Raw genomic sequence first — 19,290 nt, 5'->3', positions numbered from 1 at the left:
TTTGCAAGTTCAACATTCTTTAAAACTTCATAGCACTTAGTTCTACTTGATATTTTCTTCTAGAATATAAATCTGACAAGAGAAGGGATGTTTTACATCTTATTCATTGCTGTTCCTCGGTACTTAAACCAGTTATCTGACATTGGTGAAAATGCTCAAATAGTACTTGTTGAATAAATGAATGAATGGAAAAGCCAAAGACTCTGTTCACAAGAATATCAAAACTATAAAATACCTGAATAAGTCTAAAAAGAAATGTGTTTTGTGTGACGAGTAACACAAATATAGAAATATTAAAAATATATAAACATAGAGTTCAATGAATTGTCAAACAGTGAACATCTATGCCACCACCATCCAGGTAAAAAAAAGTATAACATCATCATTACTTCAAGGCCTCCCTTGCATCACTTTCCGATTTTTACTTTCCTCATCCTCTTCGAAATATAACGGGTATGCCAACTTGTAGCATTGTAGTTTAGTTTTGCCTGCTTTTGAACTTCTTCTTATAAATGGAACCCCACAGTTCTATTCTTTTGCATTTGGCTTCTTTTCTTCAGTATTGTTTTTGATGCCCACCCATTTTGTTGACTCTAGCTTTAGCTCATTTCTCGTCATGGCTGTATAGTATTTTATTGTGTGACTACACCATAATTTATTTCTATGTTCTACCATCGGACGTGTCTTTCAGTGCCCATGAGCACACATTTCTGTTGGGTGTATATCTGAGGTGGAAATGCTGGGCCATGGGATATGTGTATGTTCAACTTTAATAATGTGTTTTGATTAATGAAACTTTTTACCTTTTGTGTAGTCCAATTTATTAATCTTTACTATTAATGTTAATGTTTTTGTTGTGTTTCATTTAGCTCTGCAGGTCATTTAGGGTTGATGTTTTGCATGTGGTATGAGGCAGTAGTCAAGATTTATTTTTTCCCAATGGATATCCAACTGTCTCAGCATAGTTTATGGAAAATATCACTTTTCCCCCACTGCTCTGCAGTAATACTTAAAAAAAAAATCTAGTGTGCAGATATGCACAGACACCTTTCTAGGCCTTTCTTTTGCCCTATCCTTTGCCACACTTTATTAACAAGTCTTGCTACCTGATAGAACAGGTCTTACCTCCTCCTCCTCCTTCTCCAAGAGTGTTTTGGTTCTCTCAGAGCTCTGAATCAGCTTCTCAAACTTTTGAAAAGCAACAAGAAAAACCTCCTGGGATTTCAACCGAGTTTTCAATGATCAATTTTGAGAGAGTTGACATCTTGGCAATATTGAGTCTTCTAAACCATAAATAAAGCATTCCTCCATCTGTTTAGGTCTTCCTAATTTTCCTGTATTATGTTTGATCTTTTCTATGTGGAGGCTTACACATCTTTCATTTTTAGTAGGTATGTGATGGTTTGGGGTACTCTATCAAATCATATACTTAAAAAATTTTTCATTTTTTTGCATTTCATTGTGTTGCTAGTATATAAACATTTTTTTATAGAGACCTTGCATTCAGTAATTTTACTAAACTCATTTTTAAATTCTTATAACATATGTGCCAATTCCTGTGTGAATGATAATTTTATTTCATTTTGGGTCTTGAAACTTAATTATTCAATTGCCATATCACATTTGCTGAATTCTGTTTTTTTTTTGTTGTTGTTGTTGTTGTTGTCGTTTGTTTATTTTTTTCTATTCTTTCCCTCCAAGCCCTGGTTTAATTTTGAATGGAAGCAGTGATAGTGGCATACTTGTTTTATTTTTCATCACAAAGATAATACTGGTTTTCTATTTCATTCTTTCTCCATTTCTTTCTATCTATAAACTCTACTGAGGGGCATGTAAGATAAACATGTTTCTGGTTCCTAATGTGAAGATGACAATTTCCCCCAATGAATGTGTCAATTCTAAAGGTTCCAATCTAAATACCCAGGGGAATTTTCATTGGCCTTGGTAAACTGATGGAAAAGCGCATCTAAAGGAGAGTATTTGCAAGAATTGCCAAGGACTGTTTAGAAAGCAAAATCAATGAGAGATCTTGGGTGAGATATGAAGACACTTGGTCTTGGTCAGCTTCCCCAGAAGCAGTGCTGCAGACAGGGGTTGTTGTTGGGGAATTTTTTGGATGGGGAAGAGAGGAGAGGGTTTCCTCTCCTTGAGAGAGGAAGGACAGGGAATGGAAACCTGTTCATCAGTCATGTGGTCTCAGCTAGAGATTAGATTCACTCTGACCCTATGGCAGAAGCTCCGGAGGAAAAATTACACCACGAAATTCATGTCCTGTCTTTTTGTATCTTATGCCAGTGTGTCAAACCTGAGGTGTGTGCTGACTGGAGGTGGGGTGCTGCATGGTTCCCCACTGAACTGTCAGACAAAATGGCGGCCAGGTGACAGGAGCACTGGCTGGCAAAAGGGATCTGGTTGGGACCCAGTGGCATCCATTACATTAGGGTCTTGGAGAAGAAGTGTTACATGCCAGCGTCAGTCACAGACTGATGCACGGATGTAGAGGTTGTGTCCAAACTTGGGATAGATGGGAACCCTCTAGCACTCTGGTTCAGGGCTTAATTATTTTCGTCTCCTCACCCAGAAACATTTGAACTGCTCTTCTAATTGTCAATGTATTTTCTACCTTTGGGACAGTTTTGATACTGGGAGGGAGAGGCTGATGAAATAGAAGGTTAGGGAGGGGTGCAATGATTGGAGGTTGTGACATTGAAAATTAGGTTTAGGAGGAACAGGGATAAGACTCCATAGCCAGAGGGAAGAATTTCGGTGTCCAGTAATTTCCAGCAGGAGCAGTTCCTGGTGGTGACGACACCTAAAGTGTGACCATGTGTGTGGACCACAAGAGGAGAGGGAAGATGTCAGGAATGTGCGAGCTGCCCCTGGCACGGACTATGAAGATGTACAGGGGGCAGTGGGGTTAGAGTGAACAAGAAGACCATGCCTAGCAGGGGTGGTGGGGGTAGCTATGGTTCGGGAAGGGCACAGCGAGACAGGGTAAATCTCTAAAGGGAACGCTGAAGGTGTTGAAGGAAGAAAGGCTTGGAAGGAGCAAAGGTAGGAGAGAGACTAGGAATGGGGACTTTGCTTCCTGATCCCAAGATATGAGTGTTTGTCCCAGGGAAGATTGTGGGATGTGTGGTCCCCAGGGGAAAGCCAGGCCTCCCTGTGAAAGTGCCTGATAGAGGAAATGCTTTAGGAAAATGTGGAGGGCTTGCAGAGGTAGCTGGGCCATACAACGGAGTCTAGGGTCACAGAGAAAGGAATTAGAAGACATATGCTGATAGGGAGGTTCAAAAATGGAGCATTATTGCCGACTCAAAGATTTCATACCATCTAAAAAAAAACCTAAGACCTTCACTTTCTTGGCATCCAAGGTCAACTCCACAACCAAGTACTTTTTCTTTCCAAACCTTACTCAACTGGCATGTTTCTCAGTGACAATTAGAAAGCAAAGTTAATTAAATACTGCTTTGAATTTGCTTGAAGAGTTGTGTTCAGGAAAAAAACAAAACAAAACAAAACAAAACAAAAAACAAAAAGCAAAGTGTGAGTATTGAGATTGGTACACACTTGACCATGCCCTTAGAAGGTACATCACTAAGCTGCTTCCTTAGGCAGACATGCGGGTGAGAGGGAATAGCTAAACTGTCCTTCTAAGATTTGTTTCTTGGCAACAACGATGAATCTTCACACCTTTACCCAAGACCAATGCTGAGAATAATCCAAGCACTGTTTCTTTAATGGACTAGTAGAGCCAGTAGGGATGCCTCAGGGTTAGCAGGAAAAACTGGAATTTGGAGGTGTAATCTCTTATTGAGTTTTTTTTGGAAACAGTGTTGTTTTCCTGAAACAATGAGCTTGTTGGGTGTTACGAATTACTGGTCCTTAGCCCAGTGTTTGGTACATAGTAGACTCTCAACCAATGCTTACTGAATGAACTAAAATGAGGGATTTCATAATTAAAGAGAGAATGCTTGAGAACAAGAGTTGTGAGTGCATGCGTGTGTGCATGTGTGTGTTTAGCTACCTGCCCAAACTCTTCTCACCACTTTTTGTTTTTTTATCTTGTAAGGTAGTTTTATTTCATTTTCTTCTTTTCATTCAGCATCCTAAAATAAGGAGCAACTGCTAAGTTAACTTTATTGCAGAGGCTGGGCTTGCTAGGACACAGCCCCATACTTCCATGGTAAGTAAAGCACGTATTAATTCAGATCTTTGTCAGGCTATAAACCAGTGGTTTCCAACCTTGGCTGCACATCATAATCACCTGGGGTGATAAAAATTCTGATGTCTGGTTCCCACCCCAGCAAATGTTGACTTTGTTGTCTGGGGTAGGGCTTGGACATAGTTTTTGTTTGTTTGTTTCCCAGGAGATTTTAGTGTGTATCCAAGGTGGAGAACCAGTCATCTAAACAATTCTTTCCAAAGGATCCTGAAGATCACTGGGGATGAAAGCCCGCCCTCTGATGGTTTTTCCACCTGAGTCATAATCTATTTAACTTGGTCATTCTCATGCTACTCTTTGGTCTTGGGTTGAGCTCCTGCTTTTAATCTTATTTTGCTGTCTGGCTGATTTTGATCTTCTTATGCTTGGGCCTCCAAAATCCTTTGCAAGGAATTAGAATTTAAACTCTATTCCTCTATGTCTTAAGGTGCACCCTTTGTGAACTACAGTTCACAAAACAGTTGCTGAGATCAAGTGCACAGCTTCATGGCTATGAGTGGAAGAAATAGGAAATGTAATCCTCAGCTTGTCATAAACCGTGTATGCTAATTTTATTAGAGAAATTATCATTGAGAAACCAAAATTGTTTTACTTGAAATGCAAAGATAATGACTAGGGAGAGGCAGGGAGAGACAGAGAGAGAGCTATAAATTAAAGATCTCAACAACTCCTGCTACGTATGCTTCCTGGTTCCTTTCCTAGCCACCTCTGTCTCTCCAAAATCCAGGTAAGTCCTTTCTTTAGCTTCAGCTTAAGACTTCAGTGTTTTGGGAACACTGATGTTTGTTGATTTGAAAGAATTACTTTTATTGTGCTTAATTTTCCTTGGGCTGGTTTTATTTAATTCAGTGCCTACATAGTCATGACAATGTATCATCTTGTTTGACTGTTAATTGATTTTATTTCTTTTTAAAAAAGTTTTTTTAGTGTTTTATTTATTTTTGAGAGAAAGAGAAAGAGAGAGAGACAGAGACAGAGAGAGAGAGAGAGGAAGCACAAGTGGGGGAGGGGCAGAAAAAGAGGGAGATACAGAATCTGAAGCAGGTTCCAGGCTCTGAGCTGTCAGCACAGAGCCTGATGTGGGGCTCGAACTCACGAACTGCAAGATCATGAACTGAGCCGAAGTCAGACTCTCAACTGCCTGAGCCACCCAGGCACCCTGATTGATTTGATTTCTGAGTTAACTCGTAAGGAATCCTTGTAAGGAAACTTGGGGTTGAAATGGAAGTTTTAACAGCAGATGTGGAATGCCTTCACAGGGATGGGCCCTTGATTCAAAAACCCCTCAAAGTATTTTGGCTTTCAAAAAATTTTCTTCCACACTAATCTCATTCTTGTTTTAGGATTTTTCTTAAAGCCTTCATTCACTAGTTGTAACATAGCTGGTGGTGAAGAAAGCATAAAATGTGTTGTAATTGCTTATTTTAGTAAATAGTAATTGCTCTTTAAAATTATTTGTGTGTGTGTCTGTGATGTTACAAAAGTAATGTGAACTCATGGCACAAGCCTGAAACAATATAGAAAAAGTAGAGGAAAGAAAACACTTTTGCCTCTACTTAATAATCCATGGCAAAGAGATCTGTCATTGCCCTTTAGGGAAAATTCAGACAAGACTCCAGTTTTCATGCAGTTAGGGACTGGGGTTTAAGATAGTTAATCCACCCAGTCACTCTCTGCACTAGATTTCAATCAGTTGAGAAATACAAAGTACCTGGAAAGGAGCCACTATGGACTTTATTATTTTAAGGTTGGTTTGGAGACCTGAGATCAGCAGGAATTCTCAGGCCCTTCACTGGCCTGGTCACGGGCCAGCAGCTGGGCGATCGGAAGGGAGCAGGCAAGGGCTGGGCCCGCCTGGGGGGAAGAAGCAGTGGGCAGGCAGACACGGGCAGACTCTGGCAGAGAACAAGAGAAAAGAAAACCATTTAGGTGTCAACCCCGATGCCTAGGGAAATGAGAACAGAAACACCGGATGATGCCAGATTGATTCGCATCTCCTGTCCAGAGAAGGCCAAGGAAAGGGGTGAGAAGCAGGTAGCAGTGACTTTTCCCTAGGAGGATGAAAATCTCTGTTTCCTGAATCAATGCACAGACAGGAAGAGAAGCAGGACGGGTTCCTGTGAGAGAAAGCAATTCAAATAGGTGAAATGAACTTGTTTGGTTTTGACTGTTGTTGCTGTTCTAGATCTTGCTGGGATCTTCATGGATTCGCTTGCTGCAGCATACACAAGGTTTGGGTTTAATCTTTTCCAAAAGCTGAATAAGACAAAAGATGGCAACATCTTCTTTTCCCCCGCGGGCATTTCAGCTGCCATCGGCATGCTCGTCTTTGGGACCCAAGGAGCCACCCCGGCCCAGTTACGGAAGGTAAGGAAGCTGTCCAGGCAGGCTCATCTCTGGGGGCAGCCCTCCGGCATTACCCTGAAATGGGGCTAGGCAACAGAGAATGCACGTGAAGGTACAGGGCAATTGCAGGTCTATGAGGGAAGTCCTCCTCCCTCTCCAAATATCGCCAAGCCATCTGCTCCCTGGTGCTTGAAATTCCTTTGAGGGGGTGCTGAGTGAGTGGCCTTGTCCAAAGTCTTTAACCTCATTACTAAAGACACAGCATGAAGAACAAAACCTACTGGAAGAAGTTGTGTAATCCCCACTAGCCTATAAATGACGCATCAAAGATCAGTACATGAAAGGATTAACCAATGTAGGGGAGATCAATGGGCAATCCAGACCTGTGCATGATTTTGCAAGGAGAGAAATGCTACCTGTCTACCACTGAAGTTTCTTGAACAAACATTCAATACCCCCGGACTGATTCTATGTGAGGGTTTCTCTATTCTGACCACAACCATAATATTTTCTGTCCTTCCAGATGCTCTCTTCTGAAAAAGAGGCAGGGAACTCCAGAATCAAAGCCGAAGAAAAAAAGGTGAGGAGATATGTGTTACAGTCTTCAGTAAGTCTGCTTTGTTGATATGGGCTCCCTGGGAAAATGTGTAGGAGGGGTAATAGTTTATGCTTGTTTTTAATCACTGCAGCCAAGTAGGGTTGCTGGTATTATATAGTAACAAACCCTTAATATTAAGAGGAGATTTTAACTTTATTTTTTAAAAATTTTTTAATGTTTATTTCCTTTTGAGAGAGAGAGAGAGGGAGAGAGAGAGAATGAGTGCAAGAGAAGGAGACACAGAATCCGAAGCAGGCTCCAGGCTCTGATCTGTCAGCACAGAACCCAACACGGGGCTTGAAGCCACGAACTGCGAGATCATGACCTGAGCCGAAGTCGAATGTTTAAACCGACTGAACCACCCAGGTGACCCAAGAGGAGACTTTAACTTTAAAGCACCTTGACCACTCCGATGTAAATATGCATGGATTGAAAAGTCCCTATGGCAGAGTGAATGGGTTTAGGAGTTAAACAGATTTGAGTTCAAAGCCTGACCCAGTCACTTAACCAGCCATGCTACTTTGGGTAAGCTATTCATTTTCTTTGGGCCTCTATGAAGTACCCAGTGGAGGTCTGGAACATACTGCTGACTCACCCAGTAATAATGGCGGTAGTAGGCGATACTATCACTACATTCTATTTTTATTTTAAGCTCCCTTGCTGATATTTTACATTAACGATGTATTAGCACAGGACCAATGACTTCTTGGGGTCACTTCTGGCTCTAGGGTTGTAGTATTGCTCCTCAAAGGACAATCTGCTCGAACATGGGAAAGTCCAGAGGTCAGGGCTGGCATCTGGGGATGGTTAGAGCTCTCGGGGTGGGGGAAGGCACATCTACCCTGACAGTAGTCATGGCTCGGCACCAGATGCTCATAAAATCATGGCTCCAATCACCCAGCAATCCGAGCTGTTCATTTCACAGTCCCACATGGCCAGGTTGTCTGGTTGGCTCTGGGGCATATGTGGAGAGTCAGGCTTCCTTACAAAGTTTGTGTAACAGAACTGGGTCAGATAGCTGCTCCACTGTCCACTTGACCACGGAGCACAGCTGTTTTCAGAGCACTCTCCCTCCCAAGCATGGTAGCCTGGACAGAATCTTTGCAGGAATTAGAAAAAGGAATGCCCCCTTGGGGGGTGACGGTTGAATTTCAGCTTTGTGCAGGGCACAACCTGTACAACTCTACATAGCAACTCTGTCCACCCCTCAGGACTTTTCTGGGACCCACAGAAGCACGAAGGAGAATAGAATTACTGACTGAAAGGACATTAGGACTGAGGCATGTCTTGGAGGCCACATGCTCTAATCTCCTCTTTCAATAGATGAGAAAGCAGATGAGTACAGTGATTTGCTCAAAGACATGCCAGATGCACATTTCATTATCACATAAACTTAGAGTATTCTGAACCTTGCTTTTAAAAATTGAAGATAAAATTTTAAGATATCATGTACAAAAGGTATTAGGAATTCTTATACACTTCTGCAATTCTGAATAATGCAATTCTGAATACCTTTTAACTCTCCCTTCTAGTGTAAGAAATAAACTATTGAGGGGGCACCTGGGTGGCTCAGTCGGTTGGGCGGCCGACTTCGGCTTAGGTCATGATCTTGCAGTCTGTGAGTTTGAGCCCCGCGTCGGGCTCTGTGCTGACAGCTTGGAGTCTGGAGCCTGCTTTGAATTCTGTGTCTCCCTCTCTTTCTGCCCCTTCCCCATTCACACTGTCTCTGTCTTTCAAAAATGAATGTTAAAAAAAATAATAAAAAAAAAGAAATAAACTATTGACAAATTAGCTAATGCCCCCAAGTACTTTCCTTGAACACATTCCCAGCCTTTCCTGAAAGAAGAAGTTCCACTATCCTGAACTTGGTGTTTGTTATTTCTGTATTATTTCATTGCATGTATTTTTTTTTTTAATTTTATTATTCTTTGAAACCTCATTATTTTGGGCTCAGGATTGTATTTATAAGACTCATTTATTTTAGGTGGATACTTGTAGCCATTGATGATTCATTTTCATGGCTATTAACCCATTGATCCTGTTCACAGGTGATTTCTTTCTTCCTTGCTTCCTTTCTTCCTTCTTATTAAAAACAGATGACCCTTCTTATACAAGCCTTGTAGTTTCCCTGGATGAGAGTCTCTCTAGTCCTGAGCTTTCAAATATGGTAGCCACTGAATTGGCTATAGAGTATTTGAAATATACCTAGTTCAAACTGAAAGGTGCTGTAAGTGTCAAATATACATCGCATTTCAAGATCTTAGTATGAGAAAATAATGTTGAAGGAAAACTGTTTTACTACTCACAACACTTCTAACACCGAATGTGTGAGTTTCCTTATATTAAACAATTTTGACACTAACTGCATGAAGTCAGTGCAGACCCCACACGTTGAAGAGCTCCATTCCACAAGACTTGCCCTACTTCAGATGCTAATTGCAAGGAAGTAGGTTCCCAGATTATTCACACTTCTGCCCAACTTGGCTACAAATCAGAGGATCCCATTATCCCCTACTCAAATTTGATAATTTTCTATAATGGCTCACAGAATTTAGGGAAACACTGGTTTCTTGTAAAGAATACAAACCAATAGCCAGATGAAGAGGTATATAGGGCGAAGTCTCAGGTTTTCCCAAGAGTTTGGGGTGCACCGCCCTCCTAGAACATGGATGTGTTCACCAACCCAGAAGGTCTTTAAATGCTGTAGTTTAGGGATTTTTATGAAAGCTTTATCATAGAGGCACTTTCAGTGATTAGCTCTACCTCCAGCCCCTCTCCTTTCCCTGGAGGATGGGAGATGGGACTGAAAATTCCAAGCTTCTAATTATGGTTTGGTCTTTTCCGATGACCAGCCCCCATCCTGAAGTTGTTAGAACAAAAGATGCCCCTATCACCCAGGAAATTCCAAGGACTTTAGGAGTTCTGTGTCAGGAACTGGGATCAAAGAGAAAATATCAAAAGAAAAGATGCTTCCTAGCACCCAGGAATTTGTAGTCAGCAAATTACAAGGTTTAGGAGCTCTGTGTTAGACACTGGAGAAACAGACCAAGTATACATTTTTTTATCATGTCACAGATATAAAACATCTTGTTAATTTTTATATATTATTTTTGTTGAAATAATATACACTTGTATATTAATATATATATAATTATGTATTATAGTTATGTCAAAATGATGTTCTAGATATATTTGGTTTGATAAAATATAATACTACGTTTATCTGCTTTTTACTTTTAAGAATGTAGTCACTAGAAAATTTAAGATTATATATGTGGCTGGGGCACCTGGGTGGTTCAGTTGGTAAAGCATCTGACTCAAGAAAGGATCCTGAGGTTGTGGGATCAAGCCCCACATCAGGCCCCATGCTGAGTGTGGAGCCTACTTAAGATCCTCTCTCCTCTGCCCCTCTCCCCCACTCACGCTCTCTCCCTCTCTAAAATAATAAAAACTTTTAAAAAAAGATTATATATGTGGCTCACATTTGTGGCTTGCATTATATTTCTATGGGGCAACACTGGTCTATAGTACGTATCTGGAAGGTAGGGTGTATGTATGTTCAACTTTATTAAATATCACCAAACTGTTTGCCAAGGGGATTATACCAATATCTGTACCACTTGGCAGTGTATATTGGCCCATTTCATACAGTTGTACAGAGAGAGTGGGACCTGAAACCCCACTGGCCTTGAAGTCACCAGTCATTGATATTCAGGGATAGTTGACTCTTGAACAACATGGGGTTGAATGGCACAGGTCCACTTAGATGCAGATCTTTTTTTTTGATAAATACAACACTGTAAATGTATTTTCTCTTCCTTATGATTTTCTTAATAACATTGTCTTTTATTGAGCTTACTTTATTATAAGAATACAGCATTTCATATATATAACATATATATTGTTTTGATTTTGAAGATTGAGAAGACAGAAGAGATACATCACCAATTCCAAGAGTTTTTGAGTGAGATAGGCAAATCCACTAATGGTTATGAATTAAGAATAGCCAACAGGCTCTTTGGAGAAAAGACATACCTCTTCCTTCAAGTAAGTTTAGCTGTATCCACCACATCTGTGAGTGGTATTCATGAATGGCCGATGGCCCATTTAGGACTGTGGGTCCTGGAGGCATACTGCCTGAGCTGACTGCCTGGCTTAGTCCACATCACTGGGTGTCCCCCTGCCTGTTCTCCATTCAGGCCCTTTGGGAGCTTCTTTTTAATTCTGGTAGTCTAAATCTGCTTTTTGCCTTAACCCTATTGTACCTGCCAAAAACGTGCCTGGAAGTACTCAGAAGTGATTTTCCCAGGTCCTAAGACACCCTGATAACAATGTCAGCCATCTTTAATGTACAGACACATTTTTTAGAGATGTTGGAAATGGATAAACTGAAATTCCTTTTTTCAAAATAAATTGAATTTTCAACCTCCTTCTATTCTTTCCCTGTTCCTCCTAAAGAAATACTTAGATTATGTGGAAAAATATTACCACGCTTCTCTGGAACCTGTTGACTTCGTAAATGCAGCAGACGAAAGTCGAAAGAAGATTAATTCCTGGGTCGAAAGCCAAACAAAGGGTACAGTATGGATGGGTCATTCATCGTAAAATGCTTCTTGAGCACCTGCTCTGAGCTGGACACTCACAGGGTGCCAGGGTGCACAAGCCTTTGGGGGGTTCAGACTTAAGATAAGTTTGTTAGGGTTAGAAGGGCAGGGCTGGGCATGAGGAGTGGGAGAAGACACTACAGAGAGTGGAATAGTCTCAGCAAATGGGAGAGAGCCAAGGGGGCCCCAGGGAGGGACCACAGGAAGCCAGCTCCATAACGGAGAATGATTTGAACATGGCTGTGCCTCACAGTATCTTCGGGACTCCTGAAACTGGACCCGTGTCTGTGTTGGGTTCACATCTTTTCCTTTATGTGAGAGCCTTTCTTTCTTAGTCTGGGTCTGTAAGAGGAAATGTCATAGAGTGTCTCCTTTCTCTTGTCAAGTGAGAGACATTTAGCTCTCCTCCCACCAAGATCTTTATGGCCTCCAGCTGGGGCTGCCTGGCCTTCATCTCCACTAGAGCATCATGCTGGGACGGTAACAACTTTTAGCCCCATCCTCAGCACAGAACTTGACAAAGCCTCACTTCATGCTCTCTCCTTATCCCCTAGTATGAGCCAAACACACAAGAAATACCAGAGAGGACTATTTAATATGGAAAATACACTTGTGGGGGGGGGGGGCAATAGCTGATACTTTAGTGTTAGAATTTCAGAATACATTTTTTAAAATTCCAGTTATCAGGAAGACATTATTATTTCACAATACAATTTTTCCATCTTTATACTTAGACCAAAAAATAAAATAAAATTTGAAGAGCAGGAAAAAAGGAGGGTCTATCAAAGGGTTGACTGATGCCAATATTCTTCAGAATTTAGTGTGGGAGGGGCTAAACCCGGAGACAAAAACATCAGTTTCTTTTCCAATAATATAATAAATCCCTAAGTTTCGGGTGGTAATTATATCAAATGGGTAAAAATAATAGCTTACACTTACTGCGTGCTTCTTATGAGCTGGAGAGCGCTCCAAGTGCTCTACACATATTAAGTCATCTACTCCTCATAACCACTCCATGAGGCAGGTTTTATTCCTGTTTTGCAGATGTGGAAACTGAGGCACAGCGAGCTTAAATAACTTGCCCAAGATTCCTCAACTGGTAAGAGGCAAAACTGGATGCTAACAGAGGCAGTCCGATCCCAGAACCTGAACGCTTAACCATCGTACTTCATTTTATCCAATGGGACACATGGGCTGTGGGCAAAGCGAGGGCCTCCCTACAACTCTGCCAGCAAACCCTTTGTCGGCAAGGCCCTCAGGTGCTGGCCTGGCTGAGTTTTTAGTGACGAGTCAAGTCCACCTTCATCATATCTGCCTTGCCTAGCACTTGTGATTTTGAAGATGGGCCAACTTTGTTGTTGTTGTTGTTCATTTGCAGAAAAAATCAAGGACCTGTTTCCAGATGGTTCTCTAGACAGCTTCACCAAGCTGGCGCTGGTGAACACAGTTTATTTTAAAGGGCAATGGGACAGGGAGTTTAAGAAAGAAAATACCAAAGAGGAAGAGTTTTGGCTGAATAAGGTATGGCCCCTAATTTATTTATGTGATGTGTTGACACGTGGAACGTACAATCTAAAGCCCTACTTGAGCGAACAAACGTGGTAGACAGCAAATACTGACTGGAGGCCCTGATCTTTAGCACTATTTTTGGGGGAGCCAATCACTTTGGTGGGCGAACCTGGCTGTCTTCCGCCTCCTCTGACACTGCACGCTCTATTGCTTTGTTGCAGAGTGCGAGCAAATGTGTGCCAATGATGACACAGACCTGTACCTACAGCTTCACTTTCCTGGAGGACTTACAAGCCAAGATTCTGGGAATTCCGTATAGAAACAATGACCTAAGCCTGTGTGTGTTGCTGCCCAATGACACAGATGGCCTGGAGAAGGTAAAACCTTGCATCTCCCCAGTCTTGCTTTCATCTCCTGAGGCTTTGTGTCCCAAAGCTTGTTTCTGGGTAAGCTTGGAAACAGGACTACTGATCTGGAGCTGGTGTCGAGCAGACACTCTTCCTTACTCTGTGCAGCAGCTACAGACGGATGTCTAAAAAGGGGCATTAAGCGATATCGGGTTTCCTGAAAACAACCAATACCGAAATAGTTGGGGATGAGCGAACACGAACATTTAAGGTCATATGGGAGTTCCAAAGATCAGACACTATTCTGAGAAATGGTTGATCTCTGTGCACCTTTTCCCCAGAAAAGAACGGCATTTGCACATACAGCAAATTTTGCATCCTGTTCAATAGGCTATGAGACCTCCTGAATTTCTTTCTTGGAACTTTAATTTCTTTTTATTTGTTTTAAAAAAATTTTAAGTGTCTTGATTTATTTTGAGAGAGAGGGCACAAGTGGGGGAGGAACAGAGAGAGAGGGAGAGAGAGAGAATCCCAAGAATCCCAACAGGCTCCTCTCTGTTAGCACAGAGCCCGATGTGGGGCTCTCAAGACTCATGAACATTGAGATCATGACCTGAACCAAAATAGAATCGGTCGCTTAACTGACTGAGCCACCCAGACACCCCTGATTTCTTTTTAAAGATTTTATTTTATTTTTTTTTTTTGGAGCAGTTTTGGTTTACAGCAAAATTGAGAGGAAGGTACAGAGATTTCCCATTTCCTCCCTGCCCCCACATACACAGTCTCCTCCATAATCAACGTCACTTACCAGAGTGGTAATTTTTTTAATCCAAAGATGAACCTCCATTGACACATAATAATCATCCCAAATCCATAAGATCTTTAATCTTGAACCCTTTGATTTAGTCCCCCTTGATTTAAACCTAGTCTAAGATAGCTCCAAAAAGAGGTCCAGTACATGGAAATAACTCGATAAATGATGGATGCTATATTATTATGATACTAGATGCTGTTCTCTGGCTGTGAAACATCTCTAGTTGCTTTGCATGTTGGAAAAATTTGGGATAGCAGAATGGCAATATGTATGAAAGCTTTAAGAGTATTCATACTCTGACTCCAAAATTCCAATTCAGAAGAAACAAAATTGCCTTTCTGAGTCAAATCAGTAATTTCTGCATTAAATATACTAAGATACCTAGTTCGAAATTCATCACCACCATCATCATCATCGCTATTTTCAGATCCACAGTATCTATCAGCATCTATCATGCTGCATACTTACTAGATGATTGTAAAATGAGTGGATGAATGTTTGGCAAAATTTATCAGCTCGATGGAAGTATTATCTATCAGTCTGAAGATATTTAGGAGAGATACACACCTCTGAAAAAGTTTACATTAAAACAAGTAACGTGGACATTCACTGTAATTGCAACTATGTAAATATATACCATGTAAGTAAATATATATATTATGTAAGGTATATTATTACATATTTATTACAGGTAATTCATATAAATATATGACTTACTCTATATAAATTATACATTATGTATGCATAAAAGACTACAGGGGAATAGTAAAAAATGAAATAATATGTGGATAGAATAATTAATACCTTATTTCTCATCCTTAAAAATTCATTTACTACTACTGAGTTTTCACATACATAAAGATGAATAAAGAAGTGTAAGACAAGTGCCTGCTATAAAGACAACGGTCTAGTGGAATAACATTTCTTTTGTGCATTATTAAAATTAATCATTTCTAACAGCTTCAAATCAGTGTTACAGTGTTCTAACTTTGTGTTGATAATCATACCACTTTTTCCTGCATAGATTATAGATCAAATAACTCCAGAAAATTTAGTAGAGTGGACTAACCCAGGGCATATGGAAGAAAGGAACGTGACCTTGCACTTACCGCGGTTTGAAGTGGAAGATGGGTACGATCTGGAGGCCCTGGAGGCCGTCTTGGCAGCCAGGGGGCCGGCAGACGCTTTCAGCGAGTACAGAACGGACTCTCTGGGGCTGTCCTCACACTCCGGGCTGCAGGCGAAGAAGTTCCTGCACAGGGCCTTTGTGGCGGTCACCGAGGAAGGGACTGAGGCTGCAGCAGGCACCGGTGTGGGCTTTGCTCTCACACTGGCGCCGGGTTATGAACATTTTCATTGCGATCACCCTTTCCTGTTCTTTGTCAGGCACAACGAGTCCAATAGCATCCTCTTCTTTGGTAGATTCTCTTCTCCTTAGGACAGTCATGGCCTTGGCGGAAAACCAGTGTTAGAGTATCAGTTAAGACTACGGACATAGCCCGTTCTTTAAGAAAAATTGTCTTACTTGCTTGCATTCCAATCTTACCATCAAAATCAATGACCCGGTGACTGTAACAGGGTGCGTGTGTTTATAATTCTCCTTAAAGCTGAAACGTCCTTTTGTTTGTGCTCGGTAAAAACCAAGTTAAATCGAGGGTCGGTAATCATCTGTTGATTTCTTCTGGAAGTAAATCAACCTCTTGTGGTTTTGTGTACTAATGGCGAGAAACAGACTCTTCAGAAAAGACACAGACTAGTCTTTCTGGGAGTCCCTCTAGTTCCAATAGTTTGACGTAATACACAAATAAAACAGTAATTAAAAAAAATTTTTTTTAACGTTTATTTATTTTTGAGACAGAGAGAGCATGAATGGGGGAGGTTTTTTTTTTGTTTGTTTGTTTTTTTTTTTAACGTTTGTTTATTTTTGAGAGAGAGAGAGAGCATGAATGGGGTAGGGTCAGAGAGGGAGGGAGACACAGAATCTGAAACAGACTCCAGGCTCCGAGCTGTTCGCACAGAGCCCCAAGCGGGGCTAGAACTCATGGACTGCGAGATCATGACCTGAGCCAGTCGGAAGCTCAACTGAGCCACTCAGGCACCCCTAAATAAAACAGTAATTTACTTGATTCATGTGTTACTTTTTTCTTTCTCGGCAAGTGCAGCAAAGTGCATAGAAGAAAGAGGATTTAGAAGCACGTCAGCAAAACATAAATTCAGGCTTAAAGCCAGGAAAAAATAAAACAATGTATCAGACAAAGGATTCCCATATTTTCATCTTCTCTTCTAACGGAGCATATTATCTGTTGTCAGTTGTGTAAGCCTTTTCATACTGTGAAATAAAGGCGATTTTGAGAAGATAAATATTGTAGCCAATCAATTTTTTTTAACAGCTCTATTGAACTGTAATTTACCTACTATAAAATCCACGCTTTGGAAATTTATGGTTCAATGATTTTTGGTAGATTTCTATAGTTGTGCATCTGTTACCACAATCCAGTTTTGGAACATATCCATCATCCTACAATGTTTCCCTGATGCTTGTTTCCATCCCCAATCCCAGGCAACTCTTGATTTGTTTTCCATATTTGTAAAATTTTCTTTGATATTTCATATAAATGAAATTGTTAAATATGTAGCTTTTTTTTTGCATCTGACTTCTTAGCATAATATTTTCAAGGTTCCTCCAAGTTACAGCATAAATCAATACTTCATTCTTTTTATGGCTGAGTAATATTCTGTTACGTGGATATTTCAGATTTTGTTTATCCATTCATCAACTGATGAACATTTATATTATTTCTGCTTTTTCGCTATTGTGAATAGCACAGCTATGAACATTTTGTATACAAGTTTTGTGTGGACACATATTTCCATTTCTCTTGGGTACATACCTAGAAATGGGATTAGTGCCTTTGTGTTTGTCATTTTGAGGAACTGCCAAATTGTTTTCCAGAGGGGCTGCAACCATTTTACAATCTCATAGCAATGTAGGAGGGTACCAATTTCTACTCCTCTTTGCCAATACTTGTTACAGCCAGTCTTTTTGATTTTAGCTGTCCTAGTGATTGTGAAGCAGTATCTGACAGTTTTATGGCGTCTTTTGAAGTGCAGAGTCTAATGTAGCAATATTATCTTTGAAGGATAATGTTTTTGGTGTATCTAGGAAACTCTTTCCCTAATCCAAGTTTACAAAGATTTTCTCCTGTTTTCTTCTAGAAGTTTTAGTTTTAACTCTTCCGTTTAAATCCATGGTCCATTTCTGCGTGTGTGTGTGTGTGTGTGTGTGTGTGTGTCATGAGGTAAGGTCTAGGTTATGATTTTTTTTTGTATACAGATGTATCATTATCCACAGCATCATTTATCAAAAAGACAATTCTTTCTTCACTGAATTGTCTGGGTACCTTTATCGAAATCAATTAACCATAAATATAAGGTTTTATTTCTGGTGTCTCAATTTTGTTCTGTTGATTTATATGCTTACTGATATGACCATACTGCATTGTCTTGATTACTAGAACTTTGTAGTAAATTTTGAAATCAGTGAGCGTAATTACTTTGTTCTTTTTCAGAATCCTTTTTGGTTAGACTAGGTCTTGTGCATTTTCATGTAAAATTTAGAATCAGTTTGTCAATTTATTTAAAAAGCCTACTGGAATTTTGATAGGAATGGCATTAAATCTATGGACCAATTTGTTCAATACTGAATTTTCTAATCCATGAATATCAAATGTCTCTCCATTTACTTAGTAATTTCATTTCTTTCAGCAATATTTTATAGATTTAAGTGTACAAATCCTTTTTTCATTGAATTTATTTTGACAATTTTTGATGCTATGGTGAATGGAATTATTTTAATTCGGATATCAAGTCATTAGGTTGTATACCTTAAATACGTACACATTTATTACACATAAAATAAGAATAAAAAGAAGCATGAAATAAGATGTTTAAAGGAATTTACAAAGGAATTTAAAAGGAGTGTTAATGGGTATTCTGTTGAGTGATATTTTTCTTTTTTAATATTTATTTTTGAGCGAGAGAGAGAGAGAGAGAGCGGGTGAGGGGCAGAGAGAAAGAGAGGGAGACACAGAATCCGAAGCAGGCTCCAGGCTCTGCGCTGTCAGCACAGAGCCTGATGTCAAGCACAGAGCTTGAACCCACGAACCATGAGATTATGACCTGAGTCGAAGTCAGACACTTAACCGACTGAGCCACTCAGGCGCCCCTAAACTGAAGTTTATTTAAAAAGGCAAGGAAGCAAGGGAGGAGGTGATTCATCTGAGTTATGAGTAATAAGGCTTTAGAAAGTACAGTGGCTCAAAATGCAGGTCGGGATGTTCTGATAAGAAGACAGATATGACAGAGGTGTCACTAACCACAATGGCAGTTCAGGATCTTAACTGGTGCTTGTCCACCAGCCTCAGTGATAGAGCCTCCTCACTCCACACATCCTTGACCAAGCGTCCAGGATCTCTTTTTTTGGTTTCACAAATGTCCTCAGTGGAGCTGGGCATGTCTACAAGTGGATGGCCTTGGGACAAAAAGCCAAGTGACCCAGTTGAGCAACATCCTATTTGGCAAACAGCAGAGGAGCTGCTGGTGAAGTCCTTTCTGGTGCCAATCTGGGTGAGGTTGCTAACCATTAGTACGAAGTAACCACAGTACTAAAGGCCCTTGAAAGGTGACATGTTCTGGGCTTAGCCAATCATTGTTAACTCATCTTCCAGCCACAGTAATCTGCGTAAAGGGTGGGAATGTGGTCTGGGACTTCACATAAAGATGGGAGGAGAGAAGCTCTCTTGAGGGTTACTAGCTGGAAGATAATCTAGGTATTAGCCGAAGTCAAA

General features: G+C 40.5%; 1 protein-coding gene across 2 annotated transcripts; it reads left to right on the top strand.

The window, feature by feature from the left end:
* The first annotated feature begins 6,140 nt into the window (after window positions 1-6,140).
* On the top strand, window positions 6,141-16,260 carry SERPINB13 (serpin family B member 13). 2 transcript variants are annotated; one of them, XM_030336512.2, is made up of 8 exons: window positions 6,141-6,248; window positions 6,411-6,592; window positions 7,095-7,151; window positions 11,088-11,216; window positions 11,628-11,745; window positions 13,152-13,294; window positions 13,504-13,659; window positions 15,468-16,260. In XM_030336512.2, the coding sequence occupies exons 1-8, from the start codon at window positions 6,167-6,169 to the stop codon at window positions 15,879-15,881; spliced, it is 1,281 nt and encodes a 426-aa protein (XP_030192372.1). In that variant the 5' UTR covers window positions 6,141-6,166; the 3' UTR covers window positions 15,882-16,260. The 2 variants fall into 2 exon arrangements, with proteins under 2 accessions (XP_030192372.1, XP_030192373.1); XM_030336513.2 differs by having other exon boundaries at window positions 6,186-6,259.
* Window positions 16,261-19,290: the final 3,030 nt, after the last annotated feature.

The sequence above is a fragment of the Lynx canadensis genome, chromosome D3 (genome assembly GCF_007474595.2).
Source record: "Lynx canadensis isolate LIC74 chromosome D3, mLynCan4.pri.v2, whole genome shotgun sequence".
Taxonomy (NCBI): domain Eukaryota; kingdom Metazoa; phylum Chordata; class Mammalia; order Carnivora; family Felidae; genus Lynx; species Lynx canadensis.
This window is presented reverse-complemented; position numbering and strand designations above follow the sequence as displayed.

Excerpts from the sequence above, each read along its gene's own strand:
- SERPINB13 (XM_030336512.2), top strand. The coding sequence starts at position 6,167 with ATGCCTAGGGAAATGAGAACAGAAACACCGGATGATGCCAGATTGATT. Across the intron at positions 11,217-11,627 it reads AGACATACCTCTTCCTTCAA|AAATACTTAGATTATGTGGA; the intron begins GTAAGTTTAGCT and ends TTCCTCCTAAAG. Across the intron at positions 11,746-13,151 it reads GGTCGAAAGCCAAACAAAGG|AAAAAATCAAGGACCTGTTT; the intron begins GTACAGTATGGA and ends GTTCATTTGCAG.